Here is a 25,106-nt window from a genome sequence, read left to right as displayed (position 1 = left end):
CTGCTTAGCATTGTGGTGTTTTAGTGCATGTTTACCTGTGTTTGTGTGTGTGAGTGTGTGTGAGTGTGTCAGCTGATTCCCAAAATAATGTACTCTGCATCTGCTACTCTACCTGCCCAAAGCTATATTGTCCTTCCAAAAACAAAGTCGAAATATAAAATGCATGTATTTAAAGTTGTTAAACTGCCATCTATTACTCTGCAGCTCTTCAAAAGTGAGCTATGAGTCTCATTAAGTTAGGACACACACACACGCTGGCTTTCTGCTGCATGCTGCGGTGATTAGCATTCAGAAAGTGATAAAGAAAAACAAAACATCTAGACGCGCATCATCCTCCTGTTTTATCTATTTGACAGCTGGGAGAGTGTGCCAGCAAAACACTTATAGGTAAAGCACCCGTAACCACAACAAGCTCCAACCCTATTACAATAAGTAGCTTGTGGGCTTGCTTCTCTAAATGAACATCAGTAAATGATTACATCATTGTTGTTTTTATTCATTTGAAGAAATATGAAAGTGCTACTCTCAGTTTCAGGGTTTTGTGTTCTACTAGATTTATGAATGCTTTGGATGTTCAAGTGTTTAAATCACAAGCATGTCACTGCATCTGTTGCTACGTGACTGTACTTTACCTTAGTTTGACTGTTGTTGATAACGTACTTAAAAAGTGCATGTTGCAGTTAGGCATTTGACATTATGATCACGATTGTCGAGGTTAAAATAATTGAGAAATTCAAATATTATCCCAATAATACCCCCAATACTCGTCTAAGACATCTAAAACTCTTGCTCTAAAACATACAGTAATCAGTTTTATTTACATTAGGATAAGAACAAATGTGTGTAGTGCATCACCAATAAGACACATACATTTTTAGAGAACTTGTTTAGTAAAGAAATCAAACATATATAAAAAAGGTAATCATTAATAAAGGATTACAAAATAGTTTGTGTGAATTTGTTTGTTTCTTAAATGATAAAATCAGACATGATTTTTCAATGCTGGGCAGCTTTTTAAGTCACTCATGAGGTTATTTACGATAATGGAAACAGCTATTATTGTGTTGTTGTTTTTTGCAATCCACAATAGAATGATATGTCATCCCCTCCCTTGTTTCATAACAACACATAAGTTAGTTTTGGCATAAATAAGCAAACATGCAGGTACTTGAACTATATTATTCAGACAGATTGTCAAACACTGATTCTAGATTTCGCCTCAGAGGAATCCCTAAACACATAAACAGCTAAATAATGTTTCCTCAGTGAAGCGTTCGTCATTTTTCACAATGCTCTCCTGGGTGTTCTTAACCTGCCAGTGAGTGATCCATCATGTCACATTGCCGCTGGAGACAAATGCCCTTGTGTCCCTTGCTACAGATATTCCCATCAGACAGACACACACTAAAACACACGTTTACGCAGACATTCACCATCCATCACCTGCCACCCCCTTCACACCTTTTCACCTTACAATTGACATAAAGTTCAACATTTTTGGTTGCTTGTGTGCAGCTAAACAAAACAAATTCAGTGAAAATGATATGTAGTGGAGATGTTTTATGTTTCTGTGCAGAAGGAGCTGTTTGTGCATATCTGTTGATGCTGACACACACCACATTCGCTCTATTTCGTTGACCCCACATGCCTCATATTTTCATTTCATTCCGTGCCCAATTTTTTCCTCATTTGAACTATATTTTTTACACTCTGTTTCTCTTTCTATCTGTGCTGCACGGTAATCTTTACTGAGCCGTGCATAATCACAGGCCATCTGGGCGCTGCAGGGAGAGATGAGCCCGCAGCTCATCAGATGACCAACCGACACACGCTCATGTGTGCACGCTCACACACACAAACACATCAACTCAGTCACACCTTTTAATAGCTACAAACCATCACAGGGATTTTCACTTCCATCACACCTTGCTAGAACGTACTCAAGGACATAAACAGCGTCCAAACAGCCGCAGCGTAACACAGTGGAAATGAACAGGAGAAGCATTTGAAAATAAATCACACATTGTTCAACGCCACATAATGATGTTCTACAAGCATAACACTACACTTTGAAGATGGTCAACTGAGCACTATAAAATTAACTGAGGCTCTAAAATCAACCAAAGAAAATGTAATGAATGTCCGTGGTGGTGGTTTAAATCATTATTTTGCCTTGTCCAGCCAGCCTTTGCTTCACGCAGAATGCAATAATCTGACCTCCACGCAGGGATCCAATTCAAATAACATGTCCGCTGTATTTATTGTGAGCTGTTTCTAATATTGTTTTACTGGCTCCTGGATTCCCTGCTCATCTTCTTTGAGGGTCTGCACAAGAGCTCACGGGCATCATTACTGAAATGCTGACTGCTGGTTATTCTAAAAGATTCCCCTCTGATTTAATAAATGCTGCAATGTGAAAATTAGATTATACAAAAAACGACCCTTGTTGTTATTTTATAATTATTCCACAAAGTTGAATGTTTTGAGTTGTAGCACATCAGCACTATGTACTAAAAAAACAGAGCTTCAACATTTAACAGAATCAGAATTTATGCCACAATAAACACAGAAAGCACCAACAGTACCAAATGTAGTGAGAATACAATGCAAAGGCATCGGTCACTGTAGTCTGCATCTGTTATTTCTATAAGATGTGGTTATGTTGCCTTATGACAGCAGCCATTGGACTGGATAGTGAACAAAAAAATAGAATCAAAGTAGCTGCATGGATGGGACAATATGATCAAAATTATATTTCTATTCTATGACAGATATCTATTTCTATACATATTTTTGTACAATAAATTAAGAAAAACTGTTTATTTTAACTATTTAAGTATACATTTTCTTTCATAATCTTAATTTTTAGCGCCGTGGCTTTCTTTTTCTTTTTCAGGACAACATATCCGATTTTCTCCCCCAAACTGTATCTTTATCCTTATGATTTCTGCTCTCCACCACCATATCCACCATGCCCTTAGGACAGACACCCTCAGACAGCACGGGACCAGCATAGAAATAAATGTTCTAGATCTGACAACCTGCCAGCTCTGCTCTAACAGAGTGGGATTGCAGCTCTAGTTCTCCGCTGATCTATCGGGGTAACATAGATACACGGATTATGCCAAACTCCAGCCTCTTTGTAATTCAGATAAGATCTCTCTTCTCCTGGAGATAGGTTTAAATATTAATAATGAATTAAAAGATTCTCCTCTGGGTGAAATATTAATGACTTCTTCTTTAAAGAGAGACTCTGACTCCATAGAGAGAGAGGAAGGCAGGGTGCTTGTTAGAGTAATTTAAAACATCTCTTTGATTTTTAGCTGCTGAATGTGTGAGGGGTTAAAGGAAAGGGGTCTGACAAGGTCAATATTTGAACAGGCAGTTATTTGAGGATCACAATTAAATATACTTTTATTCAAGGACATAAGTCACACCAGGGTGTCATACCATTGAAATCTGACACATGGGATCACCTGTCTGTATTCATAACTACAGTATACGCCTAATTTAATTGTGAAAGTTCAAATTGATCCCTATATTGAATCAATTCCACTCGGAGAAAGCCGATCCCTGGCTTAGTGAGTCAACATGAATATGTGTGTGAGTAATAGTAGAAGACTTCCTCTGCATTAACTGTGTCCTTCCTCAACCTCTGTCGTCCTCGGAGGTTTCTCTGGTTGTTGTGTCTCTCGCACTCGAGGACCTTCAGAGTCATGTGAAGTTATTCATTTTCACGGCTTAAGCGTCTACTGCGTTTGTGTGAGTGTGTGTGCCAGAGCGAGTGTGTAGAATTATTCATATGCATGCATGCACGCCTGCGTTGCGTTTCTTTGTGAGGGCTTTTTGGAAGAAAAAAAATCCTGGAGTTGGGTCAACATGCTGTGGAATGTGAATTGTCTCCATGACAACAGCCCAGTGTCCTGCTTCCGGCTTTCATCCGCAGGGTTCGTGCCGAGACAGCCAAACCAAGTGTGCCATCATATCATCAGATTGAGTGATCTGAGTATTTAAAAAAACACTTGTTTATTTATTCAGATTTCTGGACCAAGTCCCCTCTGACTCTAACTGGGCTAAGTCCTCAGTGTCCCTCAGTAGGACTAGATCAAGAGTCCTTTGAAAGATGACAGAACTTTAGCAAGCTTTCAAACAGCGTTAATACAGACATGCAAGGCATTGTTTATGTCTCTGTGTTTGTTTCTTGGTGGCTGATGAAATGTGGCATCCTATACTTCAATTGAATTTAAGTGCCACAACATTTCTCATTTTCTGACCTCCATTTTTGAATTAAATAAGGATTGAAACATATTCAGGTTAAACATGAGGCAACAAGGGATATTTTTCATCCCTGTGTGGCAGGATGTGTGTGGTTCGTGATCCCATTGGGCAGATGTGTGACAGATGCCCTCCTCAGGTCAGCAGAGCGAGTAGGATTTAGACTAGTGTTAGTCGTCAATATTGCAGTGTGTTTGTGTGTGTGACAGGAACGGAGAATAATCTCACAAGTTTCTTCTCTGTGGACAGATGGAAAGAGATCATTGCTGTAATTAGTGAGAGGAGTAAAGGGTGACAGAAGGGCAAAAGAACTGTGCCAGCTCGGTACATTTCCGCTATCCTGTAGTGAGTAAATGCATCTCTGTGGGCTTATTCCAGACTACATGGAAATCAAAGACTTCCAGTTGCACCCTTTAAAGCCTCTATGAGAGTAGATCTCGCCTTACATGAGCTAAATGTGATAACAAGATGGCGAGAGGTTCAGCATTCCTCCCTAACCCACAGCTCACATTCCTCCCTTTGGTGTAAAGAGGGGGCACGAGCACCATGCCTCATTAGATAACCCACAAAGGCGAAGGCTTCTATTCTTATTTGAAATTGGTTTTCCCCCCTTGTTTGATTGCCCTACAGGGCGGCTGCTGTGCCAATTCCCTATCTCGTCTTTCCCTCATGTGAGAATATTTCACCTCGGCAGGTGTGCTGGGCTGAGCAGTCAGCTTTATAACTGTGGAGAGCAGCACCTGTTCCCCCTGTCCGGCACCATGCATAATTCACTTTGTTAAGAATTTCAAGCAGTTCAGCACGAGGTGGCCTTCAGTGCGCAGCTGGAGATGGATGTAGCTATCGTCCCTGCTTCAACATGAGGACGAGAAGATCAATCGGGGCCCATTTTAACCCATTCAAAGGCACTCTACTCGTCTCCAAATGTCAAAGCTTCAGCGTTTCCTGAATCTAAATCGAAACACAGACACCCATCCCCCCTTTACATTCTCCTTCTCTTCCGCTCCTCTCCTCACACCCGGCTCTAAGCCCTGTTATCATTTAGGAACTGGGGATATTCCAGCAGTGTTTCCATGGTTATCGGTGGCATTCGTCTGTGGGTTCAGAGCCGGTGTCGGGCAATGTCACCGTGTCTTTCAGGCCGATGTCACTCCAACTATTGAGGGGGAACACAGGGAGATATGAAAAGGTGGGTGGGTGGGGTGGGCGTTGGGGCTCTCATAATTATATGCTGCATTATGAAGAGGGTCGGAGCAGCTTGGGCGCGTCATCCTGGCAGCTTTTGTGATCCACATATCTGTGGGGGGAAGTGGCACAGAGACACGGATGTACTCCCAAGAGACTCGTGGTAAAGTGGCTCCTCAAGGGATGTAGAGACATTCATTATTTAAACATTAAAAATACAAATACTTTTTACGAATAAAATAGTAGTTAAGAGATCAGGCTTTCAGACACTTCACAGACAAATATTTCAAGAATGATTTTGGTAACTGGATAATAATTTGAGCTGTACATCAAGACAAATTGCAGAATATTTGCTGGATTAAGATTTTTTCCTTCTGATGTAATTATTGATAAATGAAAATTATTTACAGGAAAATATTTTCTTTCGACAGAAAACCTCAGCAACTGTCTGGATAAATGGTTTAATTTAACGAAAAAAACAATATAAAGTAATTAACTATTTGCAAGCTTCTTAATTGTGAGTATTACTGTAGCTGCTTTCCTGTGTTTTCTATCATTTAAAATGAAATATTAAGGTGTTGGATTGTTGGATGGAAAAGACATCATTTTGGTGTCAATATTTTCTGATTCCTCATGTTTTAAAGACATAACAATTTATATAGATTGAGAATATTAAGTTAAAAACACACTCCACCTCACTGCAGAATAGCCTACCTGAAGAATTCCTCTCCACTTCACCTATATCCTCACACACACCAAAACACACACCAACACACACACAAACACACACTCATGCAACAACTGGTCCGGCACACCCACTGACACTTACACACACTTCCCCCATCTTTCATTCACCTACTTCCCTCTCTCTCCCTCCTCCACTCTCCTCTCTCTCTCTCTCACTTAACTCTCCCCTCCCAACCCATCTCCCCCCCTCATTTCCACCCCTCCCTCAAGCGGGCCGTCATTAGTTTCCATGGTGACAGTTGGGCAGCATTATTGCCGGCTGAAAACGGCTCCTGGGTTTCTTTCAGAGCGGTGGCGTTGAAGGCATTGTTTGGTCCTCTGCTCTGAATGGTGCAGGGATCAGGACGGGGAGAGCGTAGGACAGGAGGAACCCTTGTTTTTGGGGCAGGGACAGTGCGTTAGTAGTGGGTGAGGGGAGGAGGGAGAGTAGGAGGAGGAGGAGGGGATGAAAGAGGAGGAGAGAGAGGCAGCGTGGTGGAGGTTAGAGAGAGTAGTAGCAGTAGCAGACTCATGCCGTCTCAGAGCACTACTAAAACATCCTGGCTGCTCAGACAGCGCGTGGCTCGGTGCTGGAATAGATCGGACTCTTTTTGTGTTTATGTTCCCGTTGCACACCAAAAGACAAAAGGATCTACACACATGCCTGAGAGAGGGTGAAAACAGAGAATACATCGAAAGCAAATGGCAAACTGAGTTGAGCTGGTGAGTTACTAATGGCGCTTCATCGTCTCTGAATCATAGGTGTGTGTGTACATTATGTGGGAATGAACATGTGCACACTCAGCCTTACATAAAGACATCCTGCCTTTTGATTTGTATTCAGGTTTGTGTACGAGTGTGTGTAGCAGGTGCTGCTGCTTTACAAAATGTGTGTGTTGTCCTCCAAACCCAATCTCTGTCTGGGTTATGTTTGGGTGGGCTTACAGCTGTCTGCTGAATGTGGGCTAATTCTCGCTGCCCTCTAAAATATACATGGCAGTCTGCATATTTTATTGAGAACATACATTGGGGGGGCGATTTTCTGCTGCTTTGATTCCTGGCTTCCCTGCAGTGTTTCTTTCCTGGGAAATTCAGAGCTGCACAGCGTACGTGTGTTTTGGTTCTAGTTTGTTTGGTTTTCTCTTTTATCTATACTACAGAGGGTAATTAGGAGTGAGAGCTGAAGCCTCTGGCCCCTTGAACAAGTGATGTGTGGTGAGTAATGTAGTGAGCAGCGAACAGTGCCAAGGTTTTTTCAGTTCAATGCCCTCTTTACTGTCTCTCTGACAAAACAGCACTCAGACTGTTTTCCTCTTACAGATAAACAACTTTGAATAGATACATGCTCACTTCAGGCGGCCGAGGTGAAATTGAATGTGTGACACATTGCTGACCACTACTACCTCAATGATGTCATCACATTACTTCCTCTCATCGACTTCAAAGATGATTTTCAGCTTAAACCATTGCTCAACCGCTATTTCTGTATTTTGTCCGTTATTCAGAGCTGGTATGTTAGTGTTTGTATTCGGTTTCTAAGGTTTTTTTTGCACACTATAATTTAGCTGACTGGGGAGTTGTCTTAAGGAGCGGGGAGTCTGAGTGTTTCCATGACGACCAGCAGCAGCTGTGCTAGCCTGTGTGAGGTTGAGTGTGTGGCAGACACTGTGGCATTGCCTAGAGACTGCGAGACTCTAATCAACGACCTTTTGACCCGGATCAATGCGATGGTGCTGAGCCAAGCAGCCACAGGGTCTGCCTGACATATATACAGTAGTGCAGCGCCCGTGTTGTACATCTGCTTACATTTCCTGGATCATGGCAGGCTTCACTGGCGACAGAGCTGTCTGATCCTCTTAGATTGCTGGTATTAATGTTGAATCATCCTTCTCGTACATCAACAATATCATGGCCATTAGATGGATTTACTTAAAGTGCAATTAAAGTTTGACCTTTGAAAATCCAAGTGTCTGCTGGGAGTTGATTCCTAACCTTTCTGTCCGGTAAGTGGGGTAATTTTATATACACGAAGCATGGACAGAATTACGGAACCACAAAACCACTACCAGAGGGGGAAAAAGTTACACAGCAAAGTTACAGTTCATCTTCAGCTTTGTCTAACAATCACTAGCTTGTAACTGAGTTTTCAAAGTAGTGCTCAAATCACTGACTCGTTGCCGCAAAAACTGCAAAGATCTTTCATTTGATAAAGATGACTAGTATTAAACACTCCACTTTGTCAGCAAAAGAATATGTCAAAAGTGAAAAATGAACTGAACCTCTGACACAGTCTCAACAAATAACCCTCACCTTGATCTTTCTGTCAAACCATAAAAACCCTCCTCTGATATTTATGATAAGGCTGCCATGTACAAACCGCCTCTTCTCAAGGCCAACACACAAAGTAACCTTGTGTGAAAAGCAAAAATCCTAGAACCCCTGGGCAGTGGAAAAAGTAGTGAGTCATGTTTCTCCCTTTTTCCTACGTCTGAACAGGTTTGCTTTTAGAGAAAGTTTGAGGAAATGACCCACAGTGTCCACAAGTATTTAATACAGGGGTTGGCATGTGAGGAAGCATTTCTGTGGCACTTCCGTTAATTCATTATTCTGTCCCCCTACTGTAATATAAACTCATCAAAGTCACGCTGTTGGGTTTCTCTTCGTTCCTTGGTTTAATAAAGAGGAAGTAAGTGCTCCATATTCCTCAGAGTTGTGGAGAAGAGCTTGTGGTGATACTGACCAAGCCTCATGCAAAGAGAAAAACACACCCACATGCAGATACCATGTTTAACAGTCATCCGATTAGTGTACTTGTAATTATGCCCACAACTTCCTCTTCCTTTTACCATGCATGGCACCTGGGTTTTTCCTCCACTTAGGGCTGGTGGTGGCATTTCCTGGGGCGCTGGCATGATAATTATAGGAATTAGCTAAACAAAAGAAATGTCAAGTGATTAAGTCATGATGCTTCAGCAGACAGAGCTGCTACTGTTTTAACTGTTGGAGAGGGCGTGTGTTTAATGTGTCTCGTCTTGTAGGCGTCTAAATGCAGAACAGTTGTTTTCTGATGTTACACTTTCAGTTTGATTTTTATCTTGCATCCTTCTGATTGGACAGTAAGACCACAGGAGTGTGTTGTATTCTAATGTCCTTGCGTCTCTGCGTGCTTGTGTCTTTTTCGTCTCCATTTGGCCGGGTCAGGCAGTCGGAAAGTGTTAGGAGCTCTCTTGTCTCCAGTGAAGCATGTGAGTTTTCTTTGTTAAGAGGCTGGGGAGAAACTGGAAAATCACACGCAAACACGCGCTCAACCACAAACAACAACTTTCCTCCCAGCAAAATCAATCAATGACTAATATCTGACATCTTAAAATGGGACTTCCTCCCGTTTTTACACACTGCTCACTTCAAAAGCTCACAAGGTTTCACAGTTATTGCTGGAACTGTCTTTGTAGTTGTGTCCTAGTGCTCTCGACAGGATGAAGCACTGCTTGCAGAGGGCAGTAACAAGATATTTACTGCATTTCTGCTGCAGGGCATAGTGTACACGTATGCATGTGTCTACCTTCTTGTTTGCATGCATTTGTGCACATGAGCTATTTTGGGATGTTTGTCTGGATAATCCTTTCCTGCAATATTCTCTTCAGGGGAGAACATTAATGTCTCCTCGTAAAGTGGAAAGTCAGTACCTGTGCACACATGGAGCTGCTTGAAGAAACTGGGAACTACCATAAATGGTAAATGTCAGGACAGTAAGCTGTTCTTAGTGATCTCTCAGTTTTATAGTTCTTCAAGCTTGACTCGTGTTTTTCGGCAGCAAAAATGTGGAAACAGGAGAAAAAGTGGGAGAAAAAGAAAGATATGATTTGTATTCTTGCGCTAGCGGCTTGGCAGCACTGTAGACAATATAGGAATTGTGTTTAGAAACCATGCAGCACTTTTCTGTCACACCACCCCAGGGAGTCATACAAACAGCTTCCTGCCCTGGGCTGTTTCTATACATTCCTGCTGGATCCTTGACGTTGACCAAGTAGCAGCAATAACAGCGGCTCTCTAATTGAGCCCTCTTCGATAGTGCCTTGCTTCAACCTTCATACGCCCTTGAGAGGCAGTCTGTTGCAGGTAGTACAGGTAACAGATGACAGGTGGGCAGAGCTGCCGGCTGCAGGGGATCCAGGTTTTCTGCTGATCGTTCTTTAGAAATTAAACAAGGGCTTTAATATTTATTCATTGACAAATATGTGTAACGTTTGAGTTGTTAAGCATAATTTGTTCTATGGCTTTTAGTTTCCATTTCCAATTAACTGTGAGGAACCTGATTTTGTAAGGATTGTTAGATAATTATAAAATCTGAAAGGGAAGAGTGTTGGTTCAAGGGTTCAAGGGTTCAAGGTTCAAGGTTCTTTATTTGTCAAACGAACATAGCTACAGTGTAGTTATGTCGATGGAAATCTTGTGTCACAAGCTTCTTGAGGAAGGTTGAGGAAGAAAAACCTACATAATTAGACCATCATTCAAGGCTATTCTTTATTCAATACTTGGCTTGAGGGAAATACCAGCGATTGCGCATTTTGTTTTGCAGTAATTGATCTGAACAACTCGAAACAATATCCTGGGGGGTTGAGTCTTAAGATCACTGTGTTATGAAATTGTAGGTTATAACATGTTATTTCTTTAATGTTGACTTTTGTCGAATCTGTATGCCTGGGTTTAGATCTGAAAGCATATAAGTCCTTTCCAATTCCTCAATTTGCAGATTTGCTGCTCTTCTTAACTTTTGTGATGCTAGAGGGAAAATATTTTTAGATTTTTGAAGAAGTCACCTTCCCAAGCATAGTCTTGTCTATATTTTTCACATTTTATTTGATAAACTAATCAATACGTAGATTGAGAAAGTAACAAGCAGATCAACCAATAAGAAAAATAACTTTAGCATTTTCATCCCATATTTGAATAATCATAAAGATTACAAAAGGATCTTTTGCTCTCTTGTGTAAAAATGTCTTACATCCGGTGAAGTGTAAAATGGATTGTAATGATTGCAGATTCTATTCACAGAGGAGGAAATCTGTTATCTGTAAATTGATGTAGGCAGAGAGGGTCAGCTGGATTATAGCACAATCATGTTGAATTGTTTGATGTAATCTCTTAAGTACTGAGCTCTAAGAACAATTTGCATTCAGCAGTAGGTCAGCATCTCTATTTTGGGCACTGAGACCATGCAGTTTCTAATATTCGACTAAGTGTGTAAGACACCGGCCCTGGCAGTCCGACTGTCTCCTGTGTGGGTATACTAACACGGCTCAGAGCACCGTGGTGTATTGCTGAAAGGGGAAATACTGGAGCCATTAGAGAGGAAATTGGAGCCTTTATTAGTCTGTCTAGTGTACACCTGGCTTCTATAACAGGCCGCTCCTTGTACAGTAATTTGTGTGTGCTTGTGTTGCTTGGTATGTCTTGGCCTCTTGCTCTAATGTCTTAGCTAATTCTGCCCTGCACAGACATCATCTTGAAAAGGTTTCACAGATTTATGTTTCCAATCAAGGCTCTTCCTTCACAATCATTTAGGCCTTTCCCTCACTTGCATTGAAAGGTATTCTCAGTTTTCAAAGTTGAAGGACTCATCCAAGAAAGTGTCAACCACTTCCTTCATAAGTTTAGACAGACTGACAAAGGCTGCCTCAGATGCTCTTTCCTGGAGAGTCCAAACTGCTGACGCTGCCATTCAGGAGCCAAGTGACATTTTGAAAATGATTCTGACGTCAAAGAAGACGCGCATGTGCTGAATACACACTGACCCTTTTGTTTCGCTGTGTATGTTGGTTAGAGTCCAGTGGGTATCAGCACAGAGGAGCAGTGACAGTGGAGGAGGCTCAGTGTTACTCCTGGTTCCTCACCCTCAACCTCTCTATTTCACCACCCAGCCCTTTACCTCTACACAGTACACACCCATTCAGGGTAGACAGCGTTTACTGAACTGGGCTGGAAGAGGCAACATATTGACCTGCTCTGGGCTGGGGTGTGCCGCTGGGGGACATTTTGACTGTCAGCAGCCTCATAGACACTCCCCTCCACATGCTGACATCCATCCTGCCTGGAACAGATGCAGGGTTGGGCGGTGGGCACCCTTCCTCCTCACCTACTACAGCTATGAGGGTGTAGGCTGAGTCGGGGGCCACAGAACTGAAAGAGGATATAACATTTCTGGCCGCAAGGTGTGGGAGGAAGTGGTGCTAATAGCCATGAAACAATGAGATGAATGACACACATAGAGTATATCTAAACCAAACCAATACAATTGTATTCATCAGTAAACTCAAGTTATCTTTCACCCGCACAAAACTTTATTATGTGCATAAATGTTTTTCTTTATAAGCTAATTACAAAATACAGCATCTGCATTAAGAAAGATATTTACGTATTAGGTAGTATTTAAGTATGCTGAATGTCCACATAATACCCACTTTGAGTTGACAACTATTTAAAAAGCTTAAACTATCAAGCTAAAAATCAAAATATGCTATTTTTCAAGTAGTTTTAAAAGTGTCCTTATTATTTAAACACTATAAATTAAAAGCAGAACCTCAATCAAACATAATATAGTGTACATAGTTTATCTATAATTGCCCTAAATAATCCTTAGTTCAAGCCCTAGAGACACACCCACAGAGGTTATACACATAACTACAGGGAACTAAAATCTTATCTCATTGCAAACATGTTCATATGTAAACTGGAAAAGCTGATTTCATTGGACACGCTCTGCATTCACCACTTCCCTCTGTTGTTCTAATTGGGCAGACTGGCTTTTCCAGAGGTATAATTGTGGCCTTGAGAGGTGTGATTAGGTTGGCTGTGAAGTGTTCCCTCAGTATGGGTTACTTTTTATTTGGAAAGGGAATCATTTGGTGGGATGTGTTTTTGGAAGCTGCTGTCACAGTGGAACATGCTGTAAAACATTAGCAGATCCCAGCGTAATGGTGACAATGTTGACACGACTTGAGTGTCAAAGTAATTTTGTGGGCTGTGCTGCAGATGGGTTTCTCAGGAAGTTAGGCGACCAGGCTTCACCACAGAAATAAGTATGCATGTGCATGTTTGTATACATATGCACATGTGTTCGTGTGTCTGCATGCGTAGGAAGATGGCTGGTGCGCTCCTGGAGACACTCAACATTACTCAATGTGGAAGCCATCAATCACTCAGCAATGAATCAGTCATGCAGTCAACAGCATGGCCGGTTTTTAACTGCTTCTGTCCACCTCAATGATTGGTTAATCCCACCAATCAATGTATGGTAAAATAATCAATACGCTCACACTTCAGAAACCCTTAATCAATATGAAGAGTGATTAGGCCTTGATCCAAAAGATTAAACTGCATAATCCTCAATACAATACGGCCTTCCTAAGAGAAGGAATGATTGTAATTTGTTTTGAAAATGCTATTTCAGGCTTCTGGTGCTGATGGTGACTCATGGAGCAGACCAGTGTTTGTTATGACCTACCCCCAACCCCAGTCGGTATGGAAAGAGCTGGAGTATTTTTCCTGCTCCAGCAGTTAGAAATTCCCTTGTGACTGAAGGTGTGTTAGTGTTCAGTAAAACGGGAGGAAAAGATGGACGCTCCTGCCGAGCTTTGCCCTGATGGTTGTGAAAAACTGTCTTTTGGGTTCCAGCATTTCTCAGTGAAAGCCACCATTGAGAGCTGCTACAGTAAGCTTCAGTAGTTTCTGGGACAGTTGGGCAGTCATCTCCACGGGCAGGTTTGTTAACCCCCTTGTTCTCCCCTGTGTGTGTGTTGTCCTAATTGCCAATCTGTGGCTACTTTCCTTTGCAGTAATGCTGTGGGCTACTGCACTGCACTGCATCCACACAAACAGAGGCTCACTTCTCTGCACCCCGCCTCATAAAAGTCCTTCGTCAAGCATTTGTTGTTGTGGGGGAGGCCCTGAATTAGAGAGGCCACTGTTCAACCACATCAGTGATGTGTTTGATGATGAATTTGAAATCATAATCATCCCTGTGTCATGTCCTCACATCGTGTTGTTACTTACTGTAAACTCTGCGTAGGGTTGCGTGACTTTCACTGTACATTTGACAGCTGAATAAAATGGCCTTGAGTCACACTGTTGGAAAAAGGTCTCAGGTCAGTGAATGTGTCATATTTCACCCTCTGCTTTTCTTCTCTCTGGGTAATACAGTCTGCTCTTTGACCCATGTCATGTGCTTGTCTACAGCACATTCATGTGTGTGTATTTCGTTTACTGGCTGTGACTAAGTGCTGACTGGTGTTTCTTCTTCCATCTATGGGCGTAAGCTAGGATGCTTCCTGATTTATTCATTTGTCAAGACGACCATTTTGGCAGAACTTCGCATCTACTATAAGCAAATGTGGTTCTTTATAGTTCGCCATGACCTACCTACTATATTAGCGATATAGATCAGAATTGTTGCCATGGCAATAGCCTCTTCTTCGGTTTCCTCGGGGGGGCAATAAAGTGGATCCTTTCTAGAGTGACTTGATTTAGTTTGGGACTCCACAAAGACAATGGCAAGCTGATATTAACTTGTCAGTCTTCGCTTGAGTTTAGCTTTCTCCACAGCAACAGTGTATCATTACTGGAACCAAAAGCAGATGGGCCTATTTTCCTCCACTGTATTTACAGCGTTGACTGCTGGGAGTTCACAAAACACATCTCCCCACTGGTCTCGTTCTTTAGACTTTCTAGCAAAACTACTCAACTGTAAATTATCTTATCCCTCTTTTATTCCAAACTTTCCATCCATCTGCTCTCTCCTCACCCTGGTTCCAACCCTGTCATTCTCTCCCTTTCTCCCTTATCCCTCGAAATCGCAAGCCCTAATCTTTGGGAGCTGGTGAAATCCTCCCACTTAGAGCTCACTGTGCACACTGACCTGATTTCCGGGGAGAGGTCAGACCTAACAAGATATCTTATCTCCCCTTCTTTAACCCTGGAAGGCCATGATACAAGTGAAAGTTGAGATGCTACTAATTCCTTAGCAACACAACAAATAGTCTCTGTAAGCACATGACTAACTGACAAAGAGAACATTTCTTGTTATGATAACAGCGCATGATAAGAAATAGATGAATATAGATTTGTAATCTGGGGCAGATGCTACAGTGTGTAAGTGGAATGCTGTTGATCTTTCTGCATGTGTGTTTGCATAAATCCATTGTGTGTTTTAATAAACCCTGTGATGAAGTGTGAGCGTTGTTACTCTGATAAACCTGCTGATTGTCGTATATTAAGGATCTGCTCTACTTTAGATTCTAGAGCAGCTGCTGTTGAACTGATTCAATATTTGGTCTCATAGTTTCAGCATTTGGATAGATCGTAGCTTGTTAAAAGACATATAGCTTTTTTGTGCACGGTAGAAAAAGGTTTCGATTTCCTTTTGTGTGATTCTGTTCATTTTTTTTAAAAGTATGACTTACTCACTTGACTTTCCCTGGGTCTTAAACGTTGATGTACTTCCAAGTAATTGTGTTTCTCTGTTGATTTCTAGCTCAAGGTTTTTGAGTTATGCTTTCTCTTCTATTCATCCTGTGTTCCTATTGTTTCCTCGCCCTGTTAAAACAATTTTGTTTTATACACGATACAAGTGTGTTTCCGAGAGTTTCGAAGTTGGGGTTGTTAAAGTTTTTTTTGGCTCCTCACCTTCTTAATGGCCATTAAAAGATCCCCCCCTTATACACTGTAAGTGACAGGGACTAACTTGACTGTTGTGATTCTGCAGACAGAAGGATGATTACTATCCTTAAAGCTATGTGGGTCAATTGCCATTATAAATCAAAGAGCCATTAGATGAGAGACTGACTCAAGTGTTTCAAGGTAACAGACTAGAGAAACCGGATCAATACGATCGAGAGAGACCAAAACATGGACACATACAGAATGAGACGAGCCAAGCAGGTATAATACAGGCAGAGAAACAAGGGAAGATGTGGGAATAATGAGCTGCCATACTCAGGAATAATGTCATTGGCATTCAGCTGTGGGTCTTGGTGGAGAATTGGGGGGATGGATGTGATGGGAGCGGGCTCTCAGCTCAGCCTCACCAGGGGTGGGTTTGCAGGGAGGAGGAGAACTGATTGACTGGCTGTCTGACTGGGGAGACTGCTGAATCTGAGGGATCTGTCCCCCCGACAGCACTGGGGCGAGAGGACTGTACTCAAGGGATGATGGGTAATAAATGACTGTGGGGGGGGGTCGCCTCAGGGCTGACGCTGACTGACAGCCAGCTAGCCCTGTGCAATTCTTCGTTGCTGTTTGGGTCTTTTGAAGAAAAGAAGCAAGGACAACTGTTTGTTTGAAAATATTAATTAATTATTAATTTTCGAAGACATAACAGTTTCTGTGTCAGATTAGCTACTGCCATTAAAAGCTACATTTAAATAAAAAGTTAATTATTGTAAGAACTAAAGACTTATTGTCAAAGAAACAGGTTATGTTGAAATTGTTTTTTTGTATTGCCTATAAATGTGCCTTTAGCTTTCAGTATCAAATGAACTAAATTTAAGTGTTGATTCATGCCTTGTTTGTAATTAAAATCGAAATCGTAAACTCTTGAAAAAGCTGCATGTGTTAAATTACCTTTAGAGAATTTATTAGATTTTTTCTGAAAATTGCAAGACTCAGAGTTTATGGCTTGCAGCTCTTTGAGTTTGTGGCCTCATCAGGAACAGTGGTGTCTTAATTTAAATTCTAACATGATCACCATGCTAACTCACACCACAGTAAAATATATTCAAATGAAGTAGTAGCCAAAGTCATGTGTGGGTTAAGCAACATGTTTTAAAATGACACAGACAAAAATACTGTGAGCCCCATTTCGTGACCGACTGGCCGAAAGTGTTAAGACTTTGCCTGACAGGTTACACAATCTTTTTAAAAGTGATATTCTTTATTAAGGCATTTGCAAAAACGATGAACTTCAGGGAGAAGCTGTCATTGCAAACAGGTAACACACTGACACTTACTGCTGGTATATAGTGACACAAGAGAGACATTCCTTTTTCTTGTGAATTCCGTGTCACCAGAGATGTGTTGGGGCCACGTGTTTTTCAAAGAGAAGGTGAGAGTGTCTTCACATTCCCAAAGTGTCTCTGTCAAATACCTGAGAGTATGAGAGTAAGGTACACAGCAGCCCTTCACTGTGTTTGTAATACACTGTAATGCAGTCTTTCAGCTTCTGACCCAAAACATTCTTTGTGTGTTTTTCAATATGTACTTTCTCTGTTTGTTACATCACAGCCATGAATGAACATGGACAGTTTATTTTTTACCTGGTTAGCCTGATTTAAAGGGGCCCTATTGTGCTCATTTCCAGGTTTCATATGTCTACGTTGTGCCTCTACTGTGAGTCTGTGACACACAATGTTCAAAAAGGTCTTTATTGTTCTCATACTGCCTGTGCTGCAGCACCTCTTTTCACCCTCTGTCTGAAACCAGAGCCCAGTCTGCTCTGATTGGTTAGCTGGCCGGCTCTGTTGTGATTGGTCAACCGCTTAGTGATGTCCCGTCCCTTAGCCTATAACGTACAATGTGTTGCGGGAGTGTTACATAGCGATGTCCTATGTTACAAAAGTAAATCTACTCTCTCTGCAGGGAGCTTTGGGATTTTAGCCTTTGCATACCATTTGCATGCAAAAACACCTATATAATAGGGACCCTATAAAAGATGCAGAGTGACATATATTTGCTGGAAGCGTTGAAACAAGGAAAGGTAGTCATGGTAACTCACATCCTTATTAGCATGGTTATAATATCCTAATAAGTGTAATTCCCATCAAATTGTGCCATTCATCCGTCCCTCAGTAACTGGAACTAAGCAGAGGAAATTAATGAGTTCCGATCAGCGTTCTCCTGTGTGTTATCACAAAAGCCTGCAGAATTACAACCTTAATCTCTTGAATCCCTCAGAGTCCAAAAACTCATAGCCTCAGACAATGTTTCTATCTACTTGACAGTTTTTAAAATGACAGTGTGATTTAATGAGTGGTGTGTTTATAGCCTGGTTTTAAGAGTATGCTGGTGCTTCCACAGTGACTCACGTGCACGTCACTCTGGCTCTGGGAGGAGGTACTTGGATCAGGTTTGGCAGGTGAAAACACAGGTGCAGCTCCTCCAACACAGCTGGGGAGGCCAGGTGAATCTGTTTGTGTGTGTGTGTGTGTGTGTGTGTGTGTGGTATCGGGCTCAACTTGGCTTTGAACTACTTTTTTAGGGTGTGTGTTTGTGCTATGTCTGCCACAAAGGCCTGTCTCAGTTGAACACACGCACAACTGGGGGGGAAGGATTTGTTTTGACATTGACCGTGTCGTGTTGAAGATTTTCTTTCGCTCACTTGCTCTTTGGACCCAAGATATGTGAAACTGAACTGTTGGTGGCACGGTAATAAACCTTTTTCTCAGAATATGTTGCACAACTATATACTTTTTTTCTATTCTGTATATTGTAATCTGAAGTGCCTATATACATTTTGATTAGGAACAGTTTAGAGATCATTATAGAGTGATAAATACATGTTATTTGCTTGTCCACTTGATGTATTTCACTGTTTTTCCTGGTTACTGTTACCATGATGTGTCCATTTTATCCTTGGTTTGTGAGATTTTAATTAAGTAAAACTGTGTGTGTCAGCTCCTCTCTTTGCTGCGTCGTCAAGTTCCTGTTTGGTGTTCGACAGTTTCATATGAGGGCCTGGTTTTACTCTCAGGTTGCCATGGCTACACTGAGTTTCCATAGGTACCAGCCCCTATGCCCCCGTCTATCCGCCGCTGTTTGTTTTTCCCAGGAGCGACCCGAGGAAGTCTTGGGTCAGAGAGTTCCTCAGTAGGCAGTCATTTTGCTTTTCATGCTTTTGCACTTGATCGTAGATCAAGCGATTCCTCTGCTAATACCCTCTGTAAATCAGAGAGGACTCGAGGGTTTGACTCAAATGGCAAGAGGCACACCATATAGCTGTGGCGAGGGACACAATTCAAGGATGGCCAGAGCATTTGTGAGGAAACACAATTTAGGTTTTTGTACTGTATAGAGCAGTCTGCAAGACTCATCTTTTCCCCTCGCCTGCTTTTTCCCCGCTGTGGTGCAGAGATGTTGTGGGAGCCTGCAGTGTGCCACATGGTGCAAACAGCGTAACAGGACTCATTACTGACAGATTCTTCTCCTTCCACTGCCTGAAGCACGGCTAAAAAACACCAAATTAGATGTGCCGGGGCTCTAGTGGGAGCACGGTGCAATCTCAGGGCTGTAATTCAGTTGAGAAAGAGTTGGGATGACGAGAATGAATCCACAAGCCTAAAGGAACAGACATATGTGGCTGTAGTTTACATAGTTATTAACATTATCTACTGAGGGATGTCTCTTGCACAGACACTTTCAGATAACAACTTAAACTGCCAAAAATGCGTGCCACAATATCTACAATTTGATACGCACAAAAAAACCAAGTATGGTTGTTAACAAAGCTGGATTTCTTTCTCCTCGACTTTGCTTCTTATCATTGTATCTGTCTGTAAGGCTGATACCACATTAAAGTTATAATGTCTGTCCTTAATGTGTTTCTATGTCTGGATCTAGGTTTAGTGTCATTATGACTGTATATACTATATAGACTCTAGAACAATTGTCATGTTTCGATTAGATAAAAAATATATATAAGACAGTGATCAAGCCTGAATCTGAAAACAAATTGGTTTTACTGATCCTTATTCTTTAACTCACGTTCTAAGTTTAGATGCGTTTTAGTGCATAATTGGCACCTCGTTTATCTTTTCTCACCACTTTACTCGTCGTTTCCTCTAACCGGAAGATTTTCTGAGCTCTCTTTATCACAAGTAGACTTACTAGAGCGGTTGAGACTAAACAATTGTCTGTGCAGCCAAACCTGATATAGCTTACTTATCTTTGGTATACAGGAAGTCCATTCTTCTATTACTGTAAAACACAAGGTTGAACCACACTGTTGCACTCAGTGGCAAGTTCCTTTTACCATAAACATGGGCACTGTAGTTTATCTTGAGTTGAAAAGGCTCTGCCTTTGTGCCCTAAATCCTGGCTATGTGTTACTTTGATGTTGTCTTTACCTCTTTCTTCCCCCAAATGGACAAAAAACATGGTTATTGATTTTCGAAATAAATGATCTTAAGGGATTGGTTGTGGTCTTTTTACTTCAAACCAATCTGGGTCTTTAATTGTGTCATCTTTTCGTTTTGAAATGAAATACACTCCAGCTTCTTTAGTCAGTAAAGGTCAGACCAATAAAAACAAAATCAGCTTCCAAATGGACGCAATCAGAGTCAGGAAAATACAATTCTCTAACGGAAATTGGTCTTTGATGTGGCTCACTAACCAAACTACATTATTCAGCTTTTCTCTCGTTCTCTCTCACCCACACACAATCTATTTACAGACAGCGTCCAGAGCAGATTAGATGGAGTCAATCAGATACAGACCTATCAGAGAGCGTGAGAGAAACCAATAGGCTGCTCAGTGTCTGCCGCCTCAGGCCTGGTGGCAGGATCGATGGCGCAGAGTTTCTCTCCTCTCTGGTCCCACTGATCTGTTTCCGAGGGCCACGTCCTCACACTGAGATCAAGGTCATTCACCTAGCGCTATCAAATGAAGCGCACCACTGCATTGCTGTAGCAGGATTACGCAGTTTTTTGGATACGTGTGTTGCGATGAATGTCATTATATCGATCAATACCTGATATTGTCTTTCCTTGTCTTATTTTCTCCAGACCTTCCTGCCTCCTCTCTGCAGTACCAGTGCGGATCCGGGAACCACCTGTGTTCTCCACGGCTGGTGAAGAAAGGCCCGACCCCCAGACCATGTCACGACAAACCCGCCATCAAACCCCGGCCCCAGCCCTCCACCTTACCCAGACCGCCAACTGCACAGAAACCTCAAGGTAAAATACTGTGGCAACCCTTTCAAGGCCAGATTTGACATTGTAAATATAATTGAAAAGTGCAGCAAGATGTGAGCCCTGCTATTGAGCCGTCATTTGTTCTGACAAACCCTCTTTTATAACATGGTGCGTGTCAGCTGTCCGACCTCACTCTGTCACTCACACGGCTCAGTAGGTCACCTCTGAAAGAGCGGCTGGTGTAAAGCAGGCCAGTCGCTCCCAAGTGTTGATGTGCGGGCATCATTTGAAGAATGCTAAATATGAATAACATGTGTTGTGTTATGGGAATTACTGAGAAACATTGTAGGAAAATAGGCTACTGACTTGGCTTCAATATTTAAGTGGCTCACAACTAATCAAAGTTGGCTGGAGACTGAAAATAAGATAAATATTTTACTATTTACTGTCAGTGTTGTGATTCAGGATTATACTTTTTTTTCCAAATTATATTGTTATGCCCTGAATGTGAGCATCTGCCTTTTCTGTGTTTCTCTTCTCATTGATTTATGTTTTTGTCATTTTGATTTGTCCCACATGTGTACAATGAGTTATTGCCAGGTTTAGTGATACATCCAAATAGTTCATGGCCAGTAATTGTACAATTTTAGCTGCTCACTTAAGATGAGTTACTGCTAGAATAAAGTGCTTAAACCTATTTAATAATATATCAAAAAGACAGCAAGTAGAAACTACAGTTGACTGAAATGGACTACCAGTGATAATAATGTGCCTAAAGACAAGGAATCTAATTATATATCACATTTTATTCCGCTGGGCAGCAAAACATTATTTCTCAGCACAATTCTAATAATAGTAGTGCACTTTAATAGAAACAGTGTTTCCCACCTGACAGGATGAAGGTCCTCTCCAAAGCGCTTTTTATTCCACCTGTATCTCATCCCGAGAGAGTAATCATTCTGGAAACAGATTTTTTTGGAGGAGTAGGAAGTAATATTCCTGAGTGTCTTTTAAAGGTTGCTGGAAAAACTCATATTTTCATACTAAAATATGATAAACAATGTGAATGCTAAATGATATGACCAAATCACCAAAACGTATATTTTTTTAAATGCATCACGTCCTGTCACGTACACATAGTTTACCGTGAGTAGAGAAAAGTCTACTCAACCTTACTTGTTCTCAGTGACACACACACACACACACACACACACACACACACACACACACACACACACACACACACACACACACACACACACACACACACACACACACACACACACACACACACACACACACACACACACACACACACACACAGGAAGTGCTCAATTTACCAATGTTAACACATCATCACCTGTCCTGGTTCCATACCTATGAATTTCAAAGGAGACAATACATGCAAATATTCGGACTAGACAGTGAAATCTTAAGCCCATATTATGCAGGCCAGGCATGCATGAATGCAGTGTGCAATTCTAAAGACAGTGTCATAAACTCTCTGTCTGTACTTTTTTTTATCTCACTGGAACCGCAGTGAGTTACACATACGCTCTTCTCAGCATCCTGTTCTGAAATAAGGAAGTTGTCAGAAAGCTGCAGCTCAGTGTTTCTCTCACTCTGCATCGCTACTACTAGATTCTATGTCGGACTGTAGTTTGTTGGATTTGGAGCCATATCTAGTGTTTTTTCTTGTCTTACGTGGAAACAAGCAGGCTTCACACATGGACCCAGCCATGGAGGTTTTCTCACTTGGATTTATACGCGTTACCTGATTTTAATTTTTTTGCTTCTCAGTAGCCTCATGCTTTTGTCTTTCTCTGCTGTTTTTTCCTCTTCTGGATTTCTGCATCTGTAGTGCCCCCTAAACCTTCGCACCTGCTCGCCCTTGGGCAAGATAAGAAACCCAAGAGGATCCCTCCGCCTCCATCCAGGCCTCTGCCTGCTCCCCCTCCTCCACCTAAACCAAAGCCCAGTCTAACCTCTCCTGGCTCGGGAGCACAGTCACAGAAAGAGGCCCAGAAAGTGGGGCTGCTCATCGAGAGGTTTGAGAATTCAAGGTAAGGCCGAGACATTTCATCAGAAATCACACTTGCTTTGCCTGTCAGGTTCATATGTTGTTCTGAAATGGTTCGAGTATGTGTCTGGATGTGTATTTCGATGTAAAACAAGAAGTGTCCTTATGTTAATCTGTCTTTTGGTCTGAATTGATTGTATTGCTTGAGTGTGAAATGTAAAAAAAACTAAAACACATTTATTCTCATTATTTCTCCTGAAGACAGAAGTGTATTGATTTTTCATTTAGCTATGTTTAACGATGCACATTTTTTTCATTAAAGTAGGTGCAACAGTGTTTGTTTAATTTTCCCAGGGTTCCCATCCTGGGGGTGCTCCCACGGTCCCAGCTGCACCTGTCTCTCAGAATGGACACTGCGTCTGACATCAATTCCTCCTGCGGCCAGGACCCCACGGCAAAGGTAGCAGGAGACCCCCCCTCAGTGGACAAACTTGCACTCGGCACCTCTGAAAGGACTCTTGAGGTGTCTGAACTTTCCCGTCTGGCTTCTGTACACATCGACGGCTCAGATGACGCCCAACTGGACGACTGTGACATCACACACAGCGTTGGTTGCCTCGACGACGTGGAGCGGGAGGAAGGGACCTCCCACGAGCTCCTGGACAATCAGGACTCCTCGGAGCAGAACGGGAAGATTCCCAACCGGGACAGCGGCATCGACAGCCCGTCCTGCGCGGCCGAAGGGGAAGTGTTCCCCAACGAGGACGCCATCGACGAGGAGGATCATTACGACAGTGTCACGGAAACGGAGAGTGTGTCCTGCGTTACCCTGGGTAACAAACGAGACTCAACACAGGATGAGGACAGTGACTTGGATGAGGGGAGCAGTGGAGAAATACACTCTTTGACAGACACACAGACTGGGTATCTGACCGAAGCACACTCAGAGGCGCACAAAGTGAGTAACTCGCATGCTTCAGCATCATCAAGTCATAACCATAAACCTGAAAGACCATAATTTAAAGTCTGAATAAACCTCCCCCCACACACCTCTGAGGTGGTCATTAATGTCTCCCTCTGACTGCCATCCTCCCGCTGCAGTACCCTTTCTAATTTATATTTCATGTTCCTTCAACATTTTCAGGAATTATCAGGGCATGTTTAAATTGAGCACATCCTGAAAGTTTAAAAAGCCTCATCTCAGACAGTCAGACTGCCTTTCATGTAGTGGAAAAAAGTGGCTTGTGTCTATTATTACCTCAGCCTGAGTGAACATTTTCAAAGAATACTTCTGCATGAAATGTTAGACACTTATACAGCCTTGGTTTGCCGGTCACAAGTTACTGACTTGTATCTAAAAGCAGCTCTGCCGTTATATAAAAGGATGAAGTACCTGCCCAAATGATGTAACATGAGCTTGTGATGACAGCTAGATAAAAGAGTCCAGAGACGGATATCTTCCCGCTGCTGAGCTCAAGTTTCACTTTTCTCTTGTCCTTCACTGACTATTGATTGTCAACAACACTGATACCTCAAGCAGTGCACGTACTTCTCCTTGCATAAGAGTAAAGTCTTAAAATATGCAAAATGAAGAGGAAGAGAGTCTGGGGGAGATGACAAGAGGATGGAACAATCTCAAACGAGAAGAGACTTTAAAGACAAATATAAAATGTGAGAAAGCTGAAACTAGAGGCAGATTACCATAACATTTCTATTTTGGGATTTTGCCGAATAAAACTTCTCAGTATTGCTTTAAAGCTTTAAAACACTTGCAATGCTCACAAGAAGTTCACAAAAACATCTTATACCGACCGCCCACAGTCTTTTGGGGAAAGTTATCTCCGCTATCCAGTGCTTCCTGATCCCAGCACTGGTGTGTGTGTGTGTGTGTGTGTGTGTGTGTGTGTGTGTGTGTGTGTGTGTGTGTGTGTGTGTGTGTGTGTGTGTGTGTGTACTAGCATTACCATCCTTGTGGGGACCTACATCTGTTTACACAGTGT

General features: G+C 42.0%; 1 protein-coding gene across 2 annotated transcripts in view; it reads left to right on the top strand.

Annotated features, from left to right (window-relative positions):
* The window catches only part of fgd (faciogenital dysplasia), a 47,368-nt gene that overhangs the window by 7,401 nt on the left and 14,861 nt on the right, over nt 1-25,106 (top strand). Inside the window, exons 1-4 of one of the 2 annotated variants that reach the window (XM_010795943.1) lie at nt 18,546-18,603; nt 20,958-21,128; nt 22,948-23,149; nt 23,461-24,064. In XM_010795943.1, coding sequence (XP_010794245.1) covers nt 23,513-24,064 — 552 coding nt within the window. In that variant the 5' untranslated portion in view covers nt 18,546-18,603; nt 20,958-21,128; nt 22,948-23,149; nt 23,461-23,512. Of the gene's footprint in view, nt 1-18,545; nt 18,604-20,957; nt 21,129-22,947; nt 23,150-23,460; nt 24,065-25,106 lie in introns of those variants that run through there. The other variant, XM_010795942.1, reaches the window with a different exon arrangement.

The sequence above is a fragment of the Notothenia coriiceps genome, unplaced genomic scaffold, assembly GCF_000735185.1.
Source record: "Notothenia coriiceps isolate Sejong01 unplaced genomic scaffold, NC01 NC01_scaffold00037250, whole genome shotgun sequence".
Taxonomy (NCBI): Eukaryota; Metazoa; Chordata; class Actinopteri; order Perciformes; family Nototheniidae; genus Notothenia; species Notothenia coriiceps.
The sequence above is the reverse complement of the archived record's forward strand: the minus strand, read 5'-3'. Positions and strand labels throughout refer to the sequence as shown.